The 11628-nt window shown below is 51.8% G+C and overlaps 1 protein-coding gene across 1 annotated transcript in view; it reads right to left on the minus strand.

Moving 5' to 3' along the window:
• KCNH6 (potassium voltage-gated channel subfamily H member 6) overlaps positions 1-917 on the minus strand; it is a 104027-nt gene extending 103110 nt beyond the window's left edge. Inside the window, exon 1 of the mRNA XM_026654768.1 lies at positions 842-917. Coding sequence (XP_026510553.1) covers positions 842-917 — 76 coding nt within the window. The remainder of the gene's footprint in view (positions 1-841) is intronic.
• Positions 918-11628: the final 10711 nt, after the last annotated feature.

Consider the following 11628-nt stretch of genomic DNA (forward strand, 5'->3'; position numbering starts at 1 on the left):
ATCTATCTATCCCCACACACCCCCTCTACCTAATCAATCTATCTATCCCCATACACCCCCAATATCAAACCATCCCCACACACACCCGTCTACCTAATCTATCTATCTATCCCCATACACCCCCAATAGCTATCTATCCCCATACACACCCATCTACCTAATCAATCTATCTATCCCCATACACACCCATCTACCTAATCAATCTATTTCCCCATAACTCTATCTATCTATCTATCCCATATACCCCCTATCTATCTATCAATCTATCTATCCCCATACACATCCATCTATCTAATCAATCTATCTCTATCCCCATACTTTATCCCCATATAGTCTACCTACCTACCTATCTATCCCCATACACGCCCAATATCTATCTATCCATCCCATATACCCCCTATCTAGCTATCAATCTATCTATCCCCATACACACCCACCTATCTAATCAATCTATCTATCTATCTCTATCCCCATACACACCCACTTATCTAATCAATCTATCTCTACCCCCATACTCTAGCCCCATACACTCTATCTATCTATCTCCCCCACCCACACCATCTATCCCTCGATCTACCCGCCTCTCTCTGGGACTGGCTCACGGGTGTCTCGCTGTTCCCAGCCTGGCCCTGGCTGGGTCTCCGCGAGTCTTTAACGCGGCTGACGACTCGGCAGGAAGTTTTGCAAGTCCCCCGAAATCCCCCCGAAAGGGGAAGGGAGCCCGCCTCTCCCCGGCAGCGGCTGCGGGCAGGGAGGGATGGAGCGGCCCCGGCCCCGGCCCGGGGAGCGCGGTGCCCGGCAGGGCAGGGCAGGGAAGGGGCCGGCCCGCGGCGGTACTCACTCTGCCCTTCGAATTTGCGGATGATGGTGTCCAGGTAGGTGTTCTGCGGGGCCACGTGGCCCCTCCGCACCGGCATGCTGGAGTCCGGCCCAGGCTGCCCACCGCCGGGAAGTTGCGCCCCGTTCTCCGCGGGAGCTGCCGGTCGCTCCTGGGCTTACCCCCGGGCCGCCCCGAGGGCTCGCTCCGGCGTCCCAGGGGAGCCCATGCTCCGCTAGCCTGCACCGGGGAAAGCCCCTTCCCCGCCCTCTGCTCGGCTTCCCGGCCGGGGGGGCAATGCGCGCCCCGGCGGGGGGCTGGGTGTCCTGGGGGGCGGGGAGGGCAAGGCCCCGGTGGGAAGAAGGAAACACAAGCCCCGGGGAGTCTCGATGTGCTTCGTCACCGCGGCCCCGCCGGCGCCTGTCAGCGCCAACAGCTGGGAGCCTGACAGTCTCCAGCCGCCCGCCTCCCTCCCTCCCCGCCCGGCCCTGGGAGCCGGCCCGAGACGGAGCCCCGCCCGGAGCGGCCGCCGGATGCTGCTGGGAAGCGCTGCGGGTGGCTGCGGGGGGGGATCGCAGGGGCGGTCTCTCCCCCCCCACCCCAGCCCAGCCACCACCTGTCCCCGGCTGTTCCGGCGCCCCGGCCCCGGGGAGGGGCTGGGGCGCTGTCCGCCGGCCGTGGTGCTGAAGCGCTAATCCGGGGGCGGAAGAAGCCAGGGGGCGCCGGGCCGTGGCGGGGGATGGGAGGAGGGAGCCCCGGACTGTCCAATCTGGGGGCTCCTGCCCTGTCGTCCCCCCCCTTTTCCCTGCGCCCGGGAGCGGGGCTGCAGGCTGAGCTATGGGGAGTAAGCCATGTACAGCGCCGGATTCCCCCCACCCCACTGTCCGCTCCCCCCAGCGTCTCAGTGGGACTGAGGGTCCCTTCTGAGCTCGCCCCCCAGCCCCCCTCCCATTTCTCTTCTCCCCCAGCACCTCTGCACCGTGCCCTGCGGCTGGGAGTCAGTGTCCCTCCCGCTCGGCGCCTCCTCCCCCATAGACAGTCATTGAGGGCGATCCTTTCCTTCGATGGCAGTAGCCCCCTAGGGCACCGATCAAGGAGCCCCGGTGCTAGGCCGGGGCTGCTTAAGCCGGAGGTTACAGGGAGAGAAGTCAGGGGGTGGGTGGTGACCACCGCGCCCTTCCCCGATTGCTAAATGGGAGAGGGGCCTGGTCCCTGGAGGGCGGGTTGGAGCCTGGTAGGGAAAAGGGGCCCCTGTATGGGAAAGATGGAAAACCACTGTGCTAGCACCATCCAGCTGTGACCCTCTTTACCTGCCCTCCCCCCCATCAGCACAGTCCCTGCTCCCCACCAGTGCTTTTCTAGGAGTGGGGAAGGGGCGGCTGGCTGGGCATGGCCCAGGGATGCTTTCCCTGCAGATCAGCCAGTCTCAGCACAGAAATATCCCCCCACCCCCAAGGGGTTCCAAGTAACTCCAGGGCTCAGGGCTCCCAGGTCCCTGTCTTAATCACTGCTCTCCTTCACAGTGACCTTCCCCCCCCCCCCACTATGATCAGCCCCCCCCATGAGCGGAGGACCATGGCCACGGAGGGTATTTTGATTTTAATTATGCACAACTTTCCATGCATGAAATTGGTCGAAGAGGATTGCAGGCTGGTGTTTTGCAGGGGAGTTCCCATGAATATTCCAGCAGCACCTCACCAAGAGGGAAATACACAAAGCACTTCTCTTGGCAGCCTCGGGTGACAGCTCGTGATACAAAGCAGGGACCAGGGAGCGGGGCCTGCTCATTGTACCGTGGGAACCTGAGCCCGAGGAAAGGAAGGAGATTTCAAAGCCCATTGCAGAGGGTGGCTGCTGCTTTCATCTGTGGCGCTCGTGAAATCCGACCTTCCCCCCGCAGAGAAAACTTGTTCCATTGTTGAAAACTCATTTTCTCCAGTCCAATTTCCACAGCCGTCTGGGTCATAATTCACTGTGATTTATTGAGGAGACATTGTTCTGTATCACAGGGCTGCAGTTTCAGAGTCTGGGCAGAATTGGTGGCGGGGACTGGGAGTCAGGGCTTCTGGGGTCTGTTTTCTTACTGATGAGCTGAGAGAATTTAGGGGGATTGCTCCGTGCCTCAGTTTCCCCATCTGTAAAATAGGGATAATACTCACCACGGTTTTCAAAGGCACTTTGAGATTCTTGGATGAAAGGTGCTGTATGAGAAGGCAAAGTATGATGATGTATTAATAGGGTCCCTAGACAATAGAATGAAGACAGTCTGAGTTTATTGTTTCCCAGGTTTTTCTTTTAGGTCTTTCTTCTTTTTTTTTGCAAGCCAATACTGGATGTTTAAAAAATGAACCCAATTAACACATATATTAATAATAAATAATAATAAAATTATTATGTTAGCACCTAGTGGCCACAATCAAACGTCAGGGCCCCATTAGATTCTTGGATTCCAATGCCAGAAGGGACCATTGTTATCCCCTAGTCCAGGGGTCGGCAACCTTTCAGAAGTGCTGTGCCGAGTCTTCATTTATTCACTCAGATTTAAGGTTTCGCGTGCCAGTAATACATGTTAACGTTTTTAGAAGGTCTCTTTCTCTAAGTCTATAATATATAACTAAATTATTGTTGTATGTAAAGTAAATAAGTTTTTTAAAATGTTTAAGAAGCTTCATTTAAAAATTAATTAAAATGCAGAGCCCCCCAGACCAGTGGCCAGGACCCAGGCAGCGTGAGTGCCACTGAAAATCAGCTCGCGGGCCGCCTTTGGCACGCGTGCCATAGGTTGCCTACCCCTGCCCTACTCTAACCGCCTGTATAACACAGGACAGAGGATTTTCCCTTAGTTAATTCCTGCGTCAAGTCAAATAGTTTGTGGTTGAACAAGAATGGATCTTTTAGAAAAACTTCCACCCACGATTTAAAGATTTCCAGGGATGGAGAATCCACCACAACTCTGGTCAATTGTTCCATTGTTAATGACCCTTCACATTCAGAATGCATGCCTTATTTCTAATCTGAATTTGTTTACCTTCAACTTGCAGCCATTGGCTCTTGTTCTGCCTCTGCTAGACTGAAAAGTCCTCTCTCAAATTTATGTTCCCCATGGAGGTATTTCCAGACAGATCAAGTCACCCCTTAACTTTCTCTGTGATAAGCTAAAGATTGAGCTCCTTGAGCCTCTCATGGCAAGGCAGGCTTTCCAATCCTTGTGGCTCTTCTCTGAGCCCTCTCCAATTCTCCAACATCCTTCCTGAGGTGTGAACACCAGAACTGGACCCGCGATTCCAGTCGCAAACACTAGGAAATGTACACACATTAAATGAATTCAATAGTCCCTGTCCCATCTAAGGCTCTGATTCAGGAAAGCAATCAAACCCATGTTTAATTCCATCCCTAGTCAGGACAGCTCTTAAACACGTGCTTAAATAAGGTCCATGGACTTCAATGGGACTTAAGCATGTACATAAAATTAAACTGGTGCTTAAGAGTTGTCCAAAATAGGGATGCTTACTTGGATTGGGGCTAAAGGGCTTGGTCCTGCTCCCATTCAAGTCAATGGAAAAAATCCCATTAACTTTAATTGTGCAGGATCAGACTCACTGCAAGTAACTTTTTTTTCTGCATCTCCTTTCCCTGCTATCTGTTCTCTTTCTTTCTCTCTCTGATTTCTTTCTTCTCTTGCTGTGGCCTCCGCTCCCTTCTCCACATCCTTCTGGAGAGGGAAAGCATAAGTAGGAACCAGTCTGATTTCCGGTATAAACAAAATCCTCCAGCTTATCAGTGATCTCTTCCTATCTCCCTAAAGTAAATGAATAAAAAGCCATGCGTGGGGCTGTGAAAGCCAGTGCAAGCCAAGCACTGTTTAGTTTGGGAGGGAAGATAACAAAGCGTGTCGTAGGGTTCCAAATAATACAGGCAGGATGTAAAATATTTGCACATTGCCGGGAGCGATCGTCCATACTGAATATGGAATACGCGTTGCCATATTTACGGTAGCTGAGCTAATCATGGAACAAGGAAATGTGGGGGAGGCCTATTTAGCTGTGATTACACGTATTTAAATAATAAGACCTAGATTTTTAAAGGCATTTAGGTGTTGCTCTGCTCAGCCTTGCAGCAGCTGACTGATTTAGGAGCCTAAGACCCATTTTCAAAAGTGACATGACAATGTATTCGCTATGGCCCAGATCCTCAAAGGTATTTAGGCACTTAACTCCCCTCGGTTTCAATAGATGTCAGGAGCCTGAATATCTTTGAGGGTCTGAGCCTATGTCCCTTTTAACCCTTGGCCACTAAGGCCGGGTCACACCCAGGATAACTATGTTGACTGGGGTGTGATTTTTTACTGACATAGTTATAAAGGTACAACCGCAAGGGTGGATGTAGTTATACTGGTATAAAGGGGCCTTGTACTAGTATAGCCTATTGCCCTTCCCGGTAGAACCAGTATAAGTGAGTCCACACTGAGCGGCTTGTACCACGTTAACTATATGGGGCTAGTTAATGCCATACAGCTTTTAGAAGCCCTAAGGGTGTCCCCCAGATTCTCAGTCATTTCGCAGCGGGGTGCTGCTTTGAGATGGGCACGCTGATCCAATGGGAACTAGCTTTCCCCTCCCCCAAACTCTCTCCAGGATCTGGGACACGCTGTTTCCATGATTGCTCAGCACACACGTGGGGGAATCAGTCAAGTGGTTGATGCCAACTCCGATTTCACACCCTCACCTCCCTCAGTCTTGGAGCTTACATGTTTCCAGTGCGGGCGTTGCTCCAGTGGGCTGGAGCCTTTGATATGAAGGCAGCTCCACAGAGGCAGTCAGCAGGAAAAAACATCCCCTCGTCGTTTTTTTTTACAAATCAGCCATCTCTCCATTAGAGTCGAGTTTGGATGCTTGCCTGGCTCCCAGACCCGACTGGCTAACATGGTTTTTCCAGCCTTTCCCCACCATCGGCTGTATTTTGTAAACCAGGTGCACATGAATTCAGCTGTGGATTGACAGGCCCCGCACCTCCCACAGACCATGCTCTGCCCGTGTAGCTTCCCGTCACAGTTCCCCACACCATCCCCAGCCAACAGACCTCACTCCTGTGCTGGAGAAGCGAGTTCAGGTTCCAGGGCCCATCCAGTCACTGGCCTCTCTGCTGAAGTGTCTCGTGAGGGCACCGTCAGTAACACGCCTGGGGTTACTTGGGCTGTGAACCTACGCGATAGTCACAAGCACCTAATGGAGGAAGGCGACCAACTCCCACTGAAAGTCAGCGGGAACTGGACACTTAGTGAAGTGCTTTTGAATGCTCATCCCCTTCCTCAGTCTAGAGGGGTGTGCAGGGCCTGCTTGCCCTCTGACAGTCCTCTGCTCCAACCCCAGGTGAATAAACTCCCAGCCTCGCCCAGCCCCCATTTATACCCCTCACCTGTGAATCATCAGCCCCCATCACTTGATGCCGTTCAGCTGTGGCTGATGATCCCCAGCACCTGTCTGCCAGGCTGTTCCCCAGAACAAGGCTGCCTACAGCTCAGCCTCCCTAGGCCATGAAAGGGCAGACTGCCCTGTTACATTCTCCGGCGCTTTTGAAGTCTACTAAGAGTTAGGTTGAGACCTACCCACTCATTTCACTTTAGCCACCAACTGGCTGCCAGAAGGCTGTGGTTTGTAATCACCGCTCACCTAGACCTAGGTTTGAAATGGCATTTTCTTTTCTTCACGCTGGTAAGGAAATTCAGCTTTCTCAGACCAAAGAGAATTTTGCCTTCAAAGGGCTTTTTAAAAATCGGGTCCTTGCCCCTTTAAAAAAAAATCTCCTTTATGACAAAGTCGTGACAGTTGATGCATTATTGTTTTAAAGAGGGGTTTTTTTTCTTAGCTCTAAAACATCAGGCATATTAACCTCGGTCTCCCCTGACTGTGCTGGAGCACTGGTGGGAGGTCTCACAGATGTTTATGATAGGCACTTGCTCTCAGCTGGTGCTGCGCTTTCAACAAAGATACCCTTTCTCCAAAATGTTCAGGAGGTGTAGTGGTTAAAAAGGGTTGGCTGGAGAGATAGCTCAGTGGTTTGAGCATTGGCCTTCTAAACCCACAGCTGAGAGTTCAATCCTTGAGGGGGCCATTTAGGGATCTGGGGCAAAAATATGTCTGGGGATTGGTCCTGCTTTGAGCAGGGGGTTGGACTAGATGACCTCCTGAGGTCCCTTCCAACCCTGATATTCTATGGTTTTTCTGTCACAGGCTTTTTGGGCTGAAACATTGTTCTTGTTTTTTAACAATACAAAATTTTTCATATTTTCTATATTGTTTTTATCAAAGTGAAATGAGAGAAAACATTCATTTCAATTTGATATGAAACAAAAATACCTTTTTTTATTACTTTGTCCCCTTTTCTCCTCCCTGTTCATTGGCAAAAAAACAATAATAATGAATGCCTAGCTCTCATACAGAGCTTTTTATTAGTAGATCTCAAATCACTTTACAAAGAGGCCAGTATAATTATCCTTGTTTTACAGGTGGGGAAACTGAGGCACAAAGAGGCCAAGTGACTTGCCTAAGGTCGCCGAGCAAGCCTGTGGCAGAGCCTGGAGTCAAACCAAGTCCAGCCAGCTCCAAGATTAACAAATAAACAAACAAAAGCCACTACCCTTCTCCTTCTCCTCCTCTTCCTCTCAATTGCTCAACTTTCACGCTCTTGACTCTTACGAGATTGTTGTTTCGTTAGCTCTCCAGTCACTATAGAATTCTCCAGGGCAGATAAAACCTGAAATTGCTAATGTAAAAAATAAGCAGAAAAGAAAACCTTTCTTAAAAAAACAAACCACCCCCTTCTCGGGGCTTCTGTCTCCACCCTAGAGACGTGAAAAAAGGCACAAGCCTCTTTCTTTCTTTCTTTCATTCTTTCCGAGCTGCCTTTAAATGAACCCTCTAATTTTCTGGGGTGCTTTTAAATGACTCAGGAGGCTAAACCCAGTGGATTGTACTCTCAGCCTGATTCTCCTGTCACCTACCCCCGTGCCAGGCAAGAGTAACTCCAGCCAAGTCAATAGAGTCAATCTGGTAGAACAGGGGCATGGGGGATTAAAGAGAAGCCAGAGATTTAGGCAAGCCCCTCACTATTTCTGCTTGAGTCTCTTCCACGGCTGAAGCAGGCTCTTGTGAGTCCAGTGACAGCACAGGCGGGCGACTACCTCTGCCCGGTGACTTATCGGTGTCACTGGCCTGTCAGTGGCACTCGGAGCAGCCTGTCAGGCTGCGTGATGGAGGATGTCATCTCCCCGGAATAGTCTCCCAGCAGATTAACTCATCCGTCGAAGACAGGAGCCCGTTCATCAGAGGGGAGCCGTGGGGGTGGGGATGACATTGGACTGGAGTGCTGAAGATGAGAGCAAGAAAACAGCACTTGCTCCCACTCCAGGTTGTGTAAGTCAAATGCTCTTGTGGTACCTTATTTATTAACTCCTTGGCCTCTCTGTCTCAAACCCTTCCTCTCCCTGGCTCAGGGGCCCCCCAGCCTCCTTCCTGGTGCCAGGGCTGCAACTGGGGAACAGCTTCCCCCCGACCCACCAGCAGTCATTCTCCAGCCCTCTTTCCCAGGGCACCTCTTCCTCGGTTCAGGAGACCCACCAGCCTCCTTCAGCAGGCCAGCTCTCTGAGGGGCCGGACCCACCCCCACCCCTCTCTTCTCCTCCCCAGCCCAGGGGGAAGCTTCTCTTTTATCTCCCCCTCTAGCCTGATTGAGCCACATGGCCTGCATGTGACCGGGCTCATTCTCCCCACCTGGGGAAGAGAGTGGAGTGCATGGAGCCGTTACACCTCAAAGGGTCCAACCACCCTGTGACACCCCCCCCTGTTGCTGCTGGGGGCCATGGAAGGCAGCCCCCGCTTTCCTGGAGCTGTCTCTTGCTGCCTATAAGGGAGGCCACAGCCCTCACATAAGTCCCCTGTAGTCTGATCCAGAATCACAGGTCCCAATGCCTTGTGTGGCTTAGGCAGCCGCTTTGTCCCTCAGCACTGGGTCCTCAAGCCCTTCGTAGGCTAGTACTCACGGCTCAGGGAGATCGGCTGCCTCTCAGGCCACATTTCTGCCCTGGGGCCGTGGCCATCTGGCTCCTGCTCCTGACTCTCAGGCAGGACCTGGCCCAAGGCAGGTATTTCTTGGGTATTTCTCAGCTGTGGCCCTCACTGGTGGAGTCTTGTTCCAATCAGCTGGCCTGTCTGGGACCCTTTCCCCGTCTGGAATGCTGTTCCTACAGGGCAGTTTGGCTTGTGCCATATGGGACTAAACAACTGAGCGATCCCAGCTGGAGGTAGATGGCTTTTAACCCAAGCCATGCTGACATTTTCCAGCTCACTCAGTGCCTAGGAGGAGGTGTCGCCGATCTTTTCATTTTGCATGAGTCAGAGACCCCCTCATAAACCCCATCACCTGGCCCAGTTCCCCACGGCGCGGGTCACAAATATCTCAGTCTCCGCACGCCCAGGAAAAGCTTGGTGGAGAAGGGAATCCATAGAGCCCAGCCGCTGCACATCTTAGCCTCCTGGTGGCTGACGCTGGACCAGTCGAGTGGCAAGAAGATCCGCTGCAGGGTGTGAGTTCCGGCTCCAGGTCAGGTCCTGGCTCTCTGAGGGGGAGGAGCACACGCCCAGCCTTGCAGGGAGGGGGAGTCATTTGAAGTGGTCCCTTCCAGATGGTCCCAGAGCTAATGGCTCCAGTAGCTTCCACGCGGAGCCTTCCGTGGTTGGACAAATAGGCTAGTAAGAAGCAGATTCTCTAAAGGGGAAATATGCCTGAAGAGTAGGACCTAACCATGAACATAACTCTACAGTAACTCCTCACTTAAAGTCGTCCCGGTTAACGTTGTTACGTCGCTGATCGATTAGGGAACGTGCTCGTTTAAAGTTGCGCAATGCTCCCTTATAACGTCGTTTGGCAGCCGCCTGCTTTGTCCACTGCTTGCAGGAAGAGCTGCCCGTTGGAGCTAGCTGGTGGGGGCTTGGAACCAGGGTGGACCGGCAGCTCCCCTGTCAGCTCCCCGCTCCCCTAAGTTCCCTGTGCGGCAGCTGCCCAGCAGGCTATCAATTGCAGCTGTCCCTCCCCCAACTGCCATGTGCTGCTCCTGCCCTCTGCCTTGGAGCTGCTCCCAGGAGCCTCCTGCTTGCTGAGCAAGGGGGGGGAGGGGTGCTAATGTCAGGGTGTCCCCCTTCCCCAAACTCCTGCTCCCCAGCCGGCCATCTCCACAGAGCAGCGGGGGACAAGATAGTGCTCAGGACGGAGGGAGCTTGCTGGCAGCAGCTGCTGTCGCAACTTGCTGATCACCTTAAAAAGGCAATGTACTTAGAGTGGGGTCAGCATACTTCAAGGGGCAATGCAGTCTCTCTCTCTCACACACACACTGTGTGTCTCTGCCTCTGTCTGCCATGCTGTCTCCCCTCCCTCCATTCCTGCTGCCTTGTAGAGTGTGAGAGTTAACCCTTGAGGGCTCAGCCGAGTGCTAGTTCATCATTTAGCAGTAAGGCATTCCCTGGGAAATATCCCACCCTCTGACTCCACCACCTCAACCAAGCTACACAATCATCATTGCTGTGTGCAGTATTAAATTGTTTAAAACTTATACTGTGTATGTGTGTGTGTGTGTGTATATATATACATAAAATATAGTCTTTTGTCTGGCAAAAAAAATATCCCTGGAACGTAACCCCCGCTACTTACATGAATTCTTATGGAGAAATTGGATTCGCTTAACATCGTTTCACTTAAAGTAGCATTTTTTAGGAACATAACTACAATGTTAAGCAAGGAGTTATTGTACTTTGAACCCTCTGGCTCCTTCCATCGGAGGCTCTCAGGCTTCAAAGCACTTTACAATCACCCATGAATTAAGCTGCCCAACACCCCTGTGAAGCATAATTATCCCCATTTTGCTGGTGGAGAAACTGAGGCACAGCTAAGTGCTATGGCATCCCAAGGTCACACGGCGAGTCTGTGTCAGGGCTGGGAATAGAGGCCACAAGTCCTGCCTCCTGCTCTGACCATCTTCCTGCAAAATCCCACGAAACGCTCCATTCTGTTGAATAAAACACAAGCATCATTATTGTCTTTAATTAGCGGTGGTGATACTGCAGTAACGCCTAGAGGCTAAGCAAGTCGTTGTCAAAGAATGCGGCATTCTGCCTCCCACAGGGAGGGTCCTTTCCAAGTGACAGCGCGGGACGGGGGAGTTTGTATGTTGGGGGGCATCCCATCTCATTCCACAAATTAATCCTGGGTGAAAACCAATCTCCCATGCTGCGCAGGGCTGGGGAGAAGTAGCATCAAGTGCTTTCACTACACACTCCATTGTCAAGCAGTAAAAACTGAATTGCTTTTGAATCCAAAGCAATTTTCTTTCTTCCACTGCCACTTACAAGGCTGTGGAACAGAAAGTTCTTATCAGTACAAATGAGAGTGCAGCGTGCTGGAGTTCAAGGCTCCACGCGCCGATTGCTACGCTGGGACTGCAAACCTCTTCCCGAGGCAGCTCATCATACGTTCCCATATTGTGCTGTGTTGCGTGAGCTAGGCAGGGTCAAGGCCAGATGAATATTTAGCTGACTAGTGGCTCTCGAGTCCCAAGCAGACTCCAGCATCTTCAATGCCCCCAGATGTTGTGTTTGTAGCAAGGACAAGAGCCCAGATTCTGATCTCATGTTGCGTCAGTGTGAATTCATGTTGTTAATAATGATGGTCCTCTGGATTTACGCTGGTGGAACTGAGATCAGAATCTGGTTTTTTACACACACACACACACACACACACACACACACACACACACACACACA

The sequence above is a fragment of the Terrapene carolina genome, unplaced genomic scaffold (genome assembly GCF_002925995.2).
Source record: "Terrapene carolina triunguis isolate 2854851 unplaced genomic scaffold, T_m_triunguis-2.0 Scaffold193, whole genome shotgun sequence".
Classification (NCBI taxonomy): domain Eukaryota; kingdom Metazoa; phylum Chordata; order Testudines; family Emydidae; genus Terrapene; species Terrapene triunguis.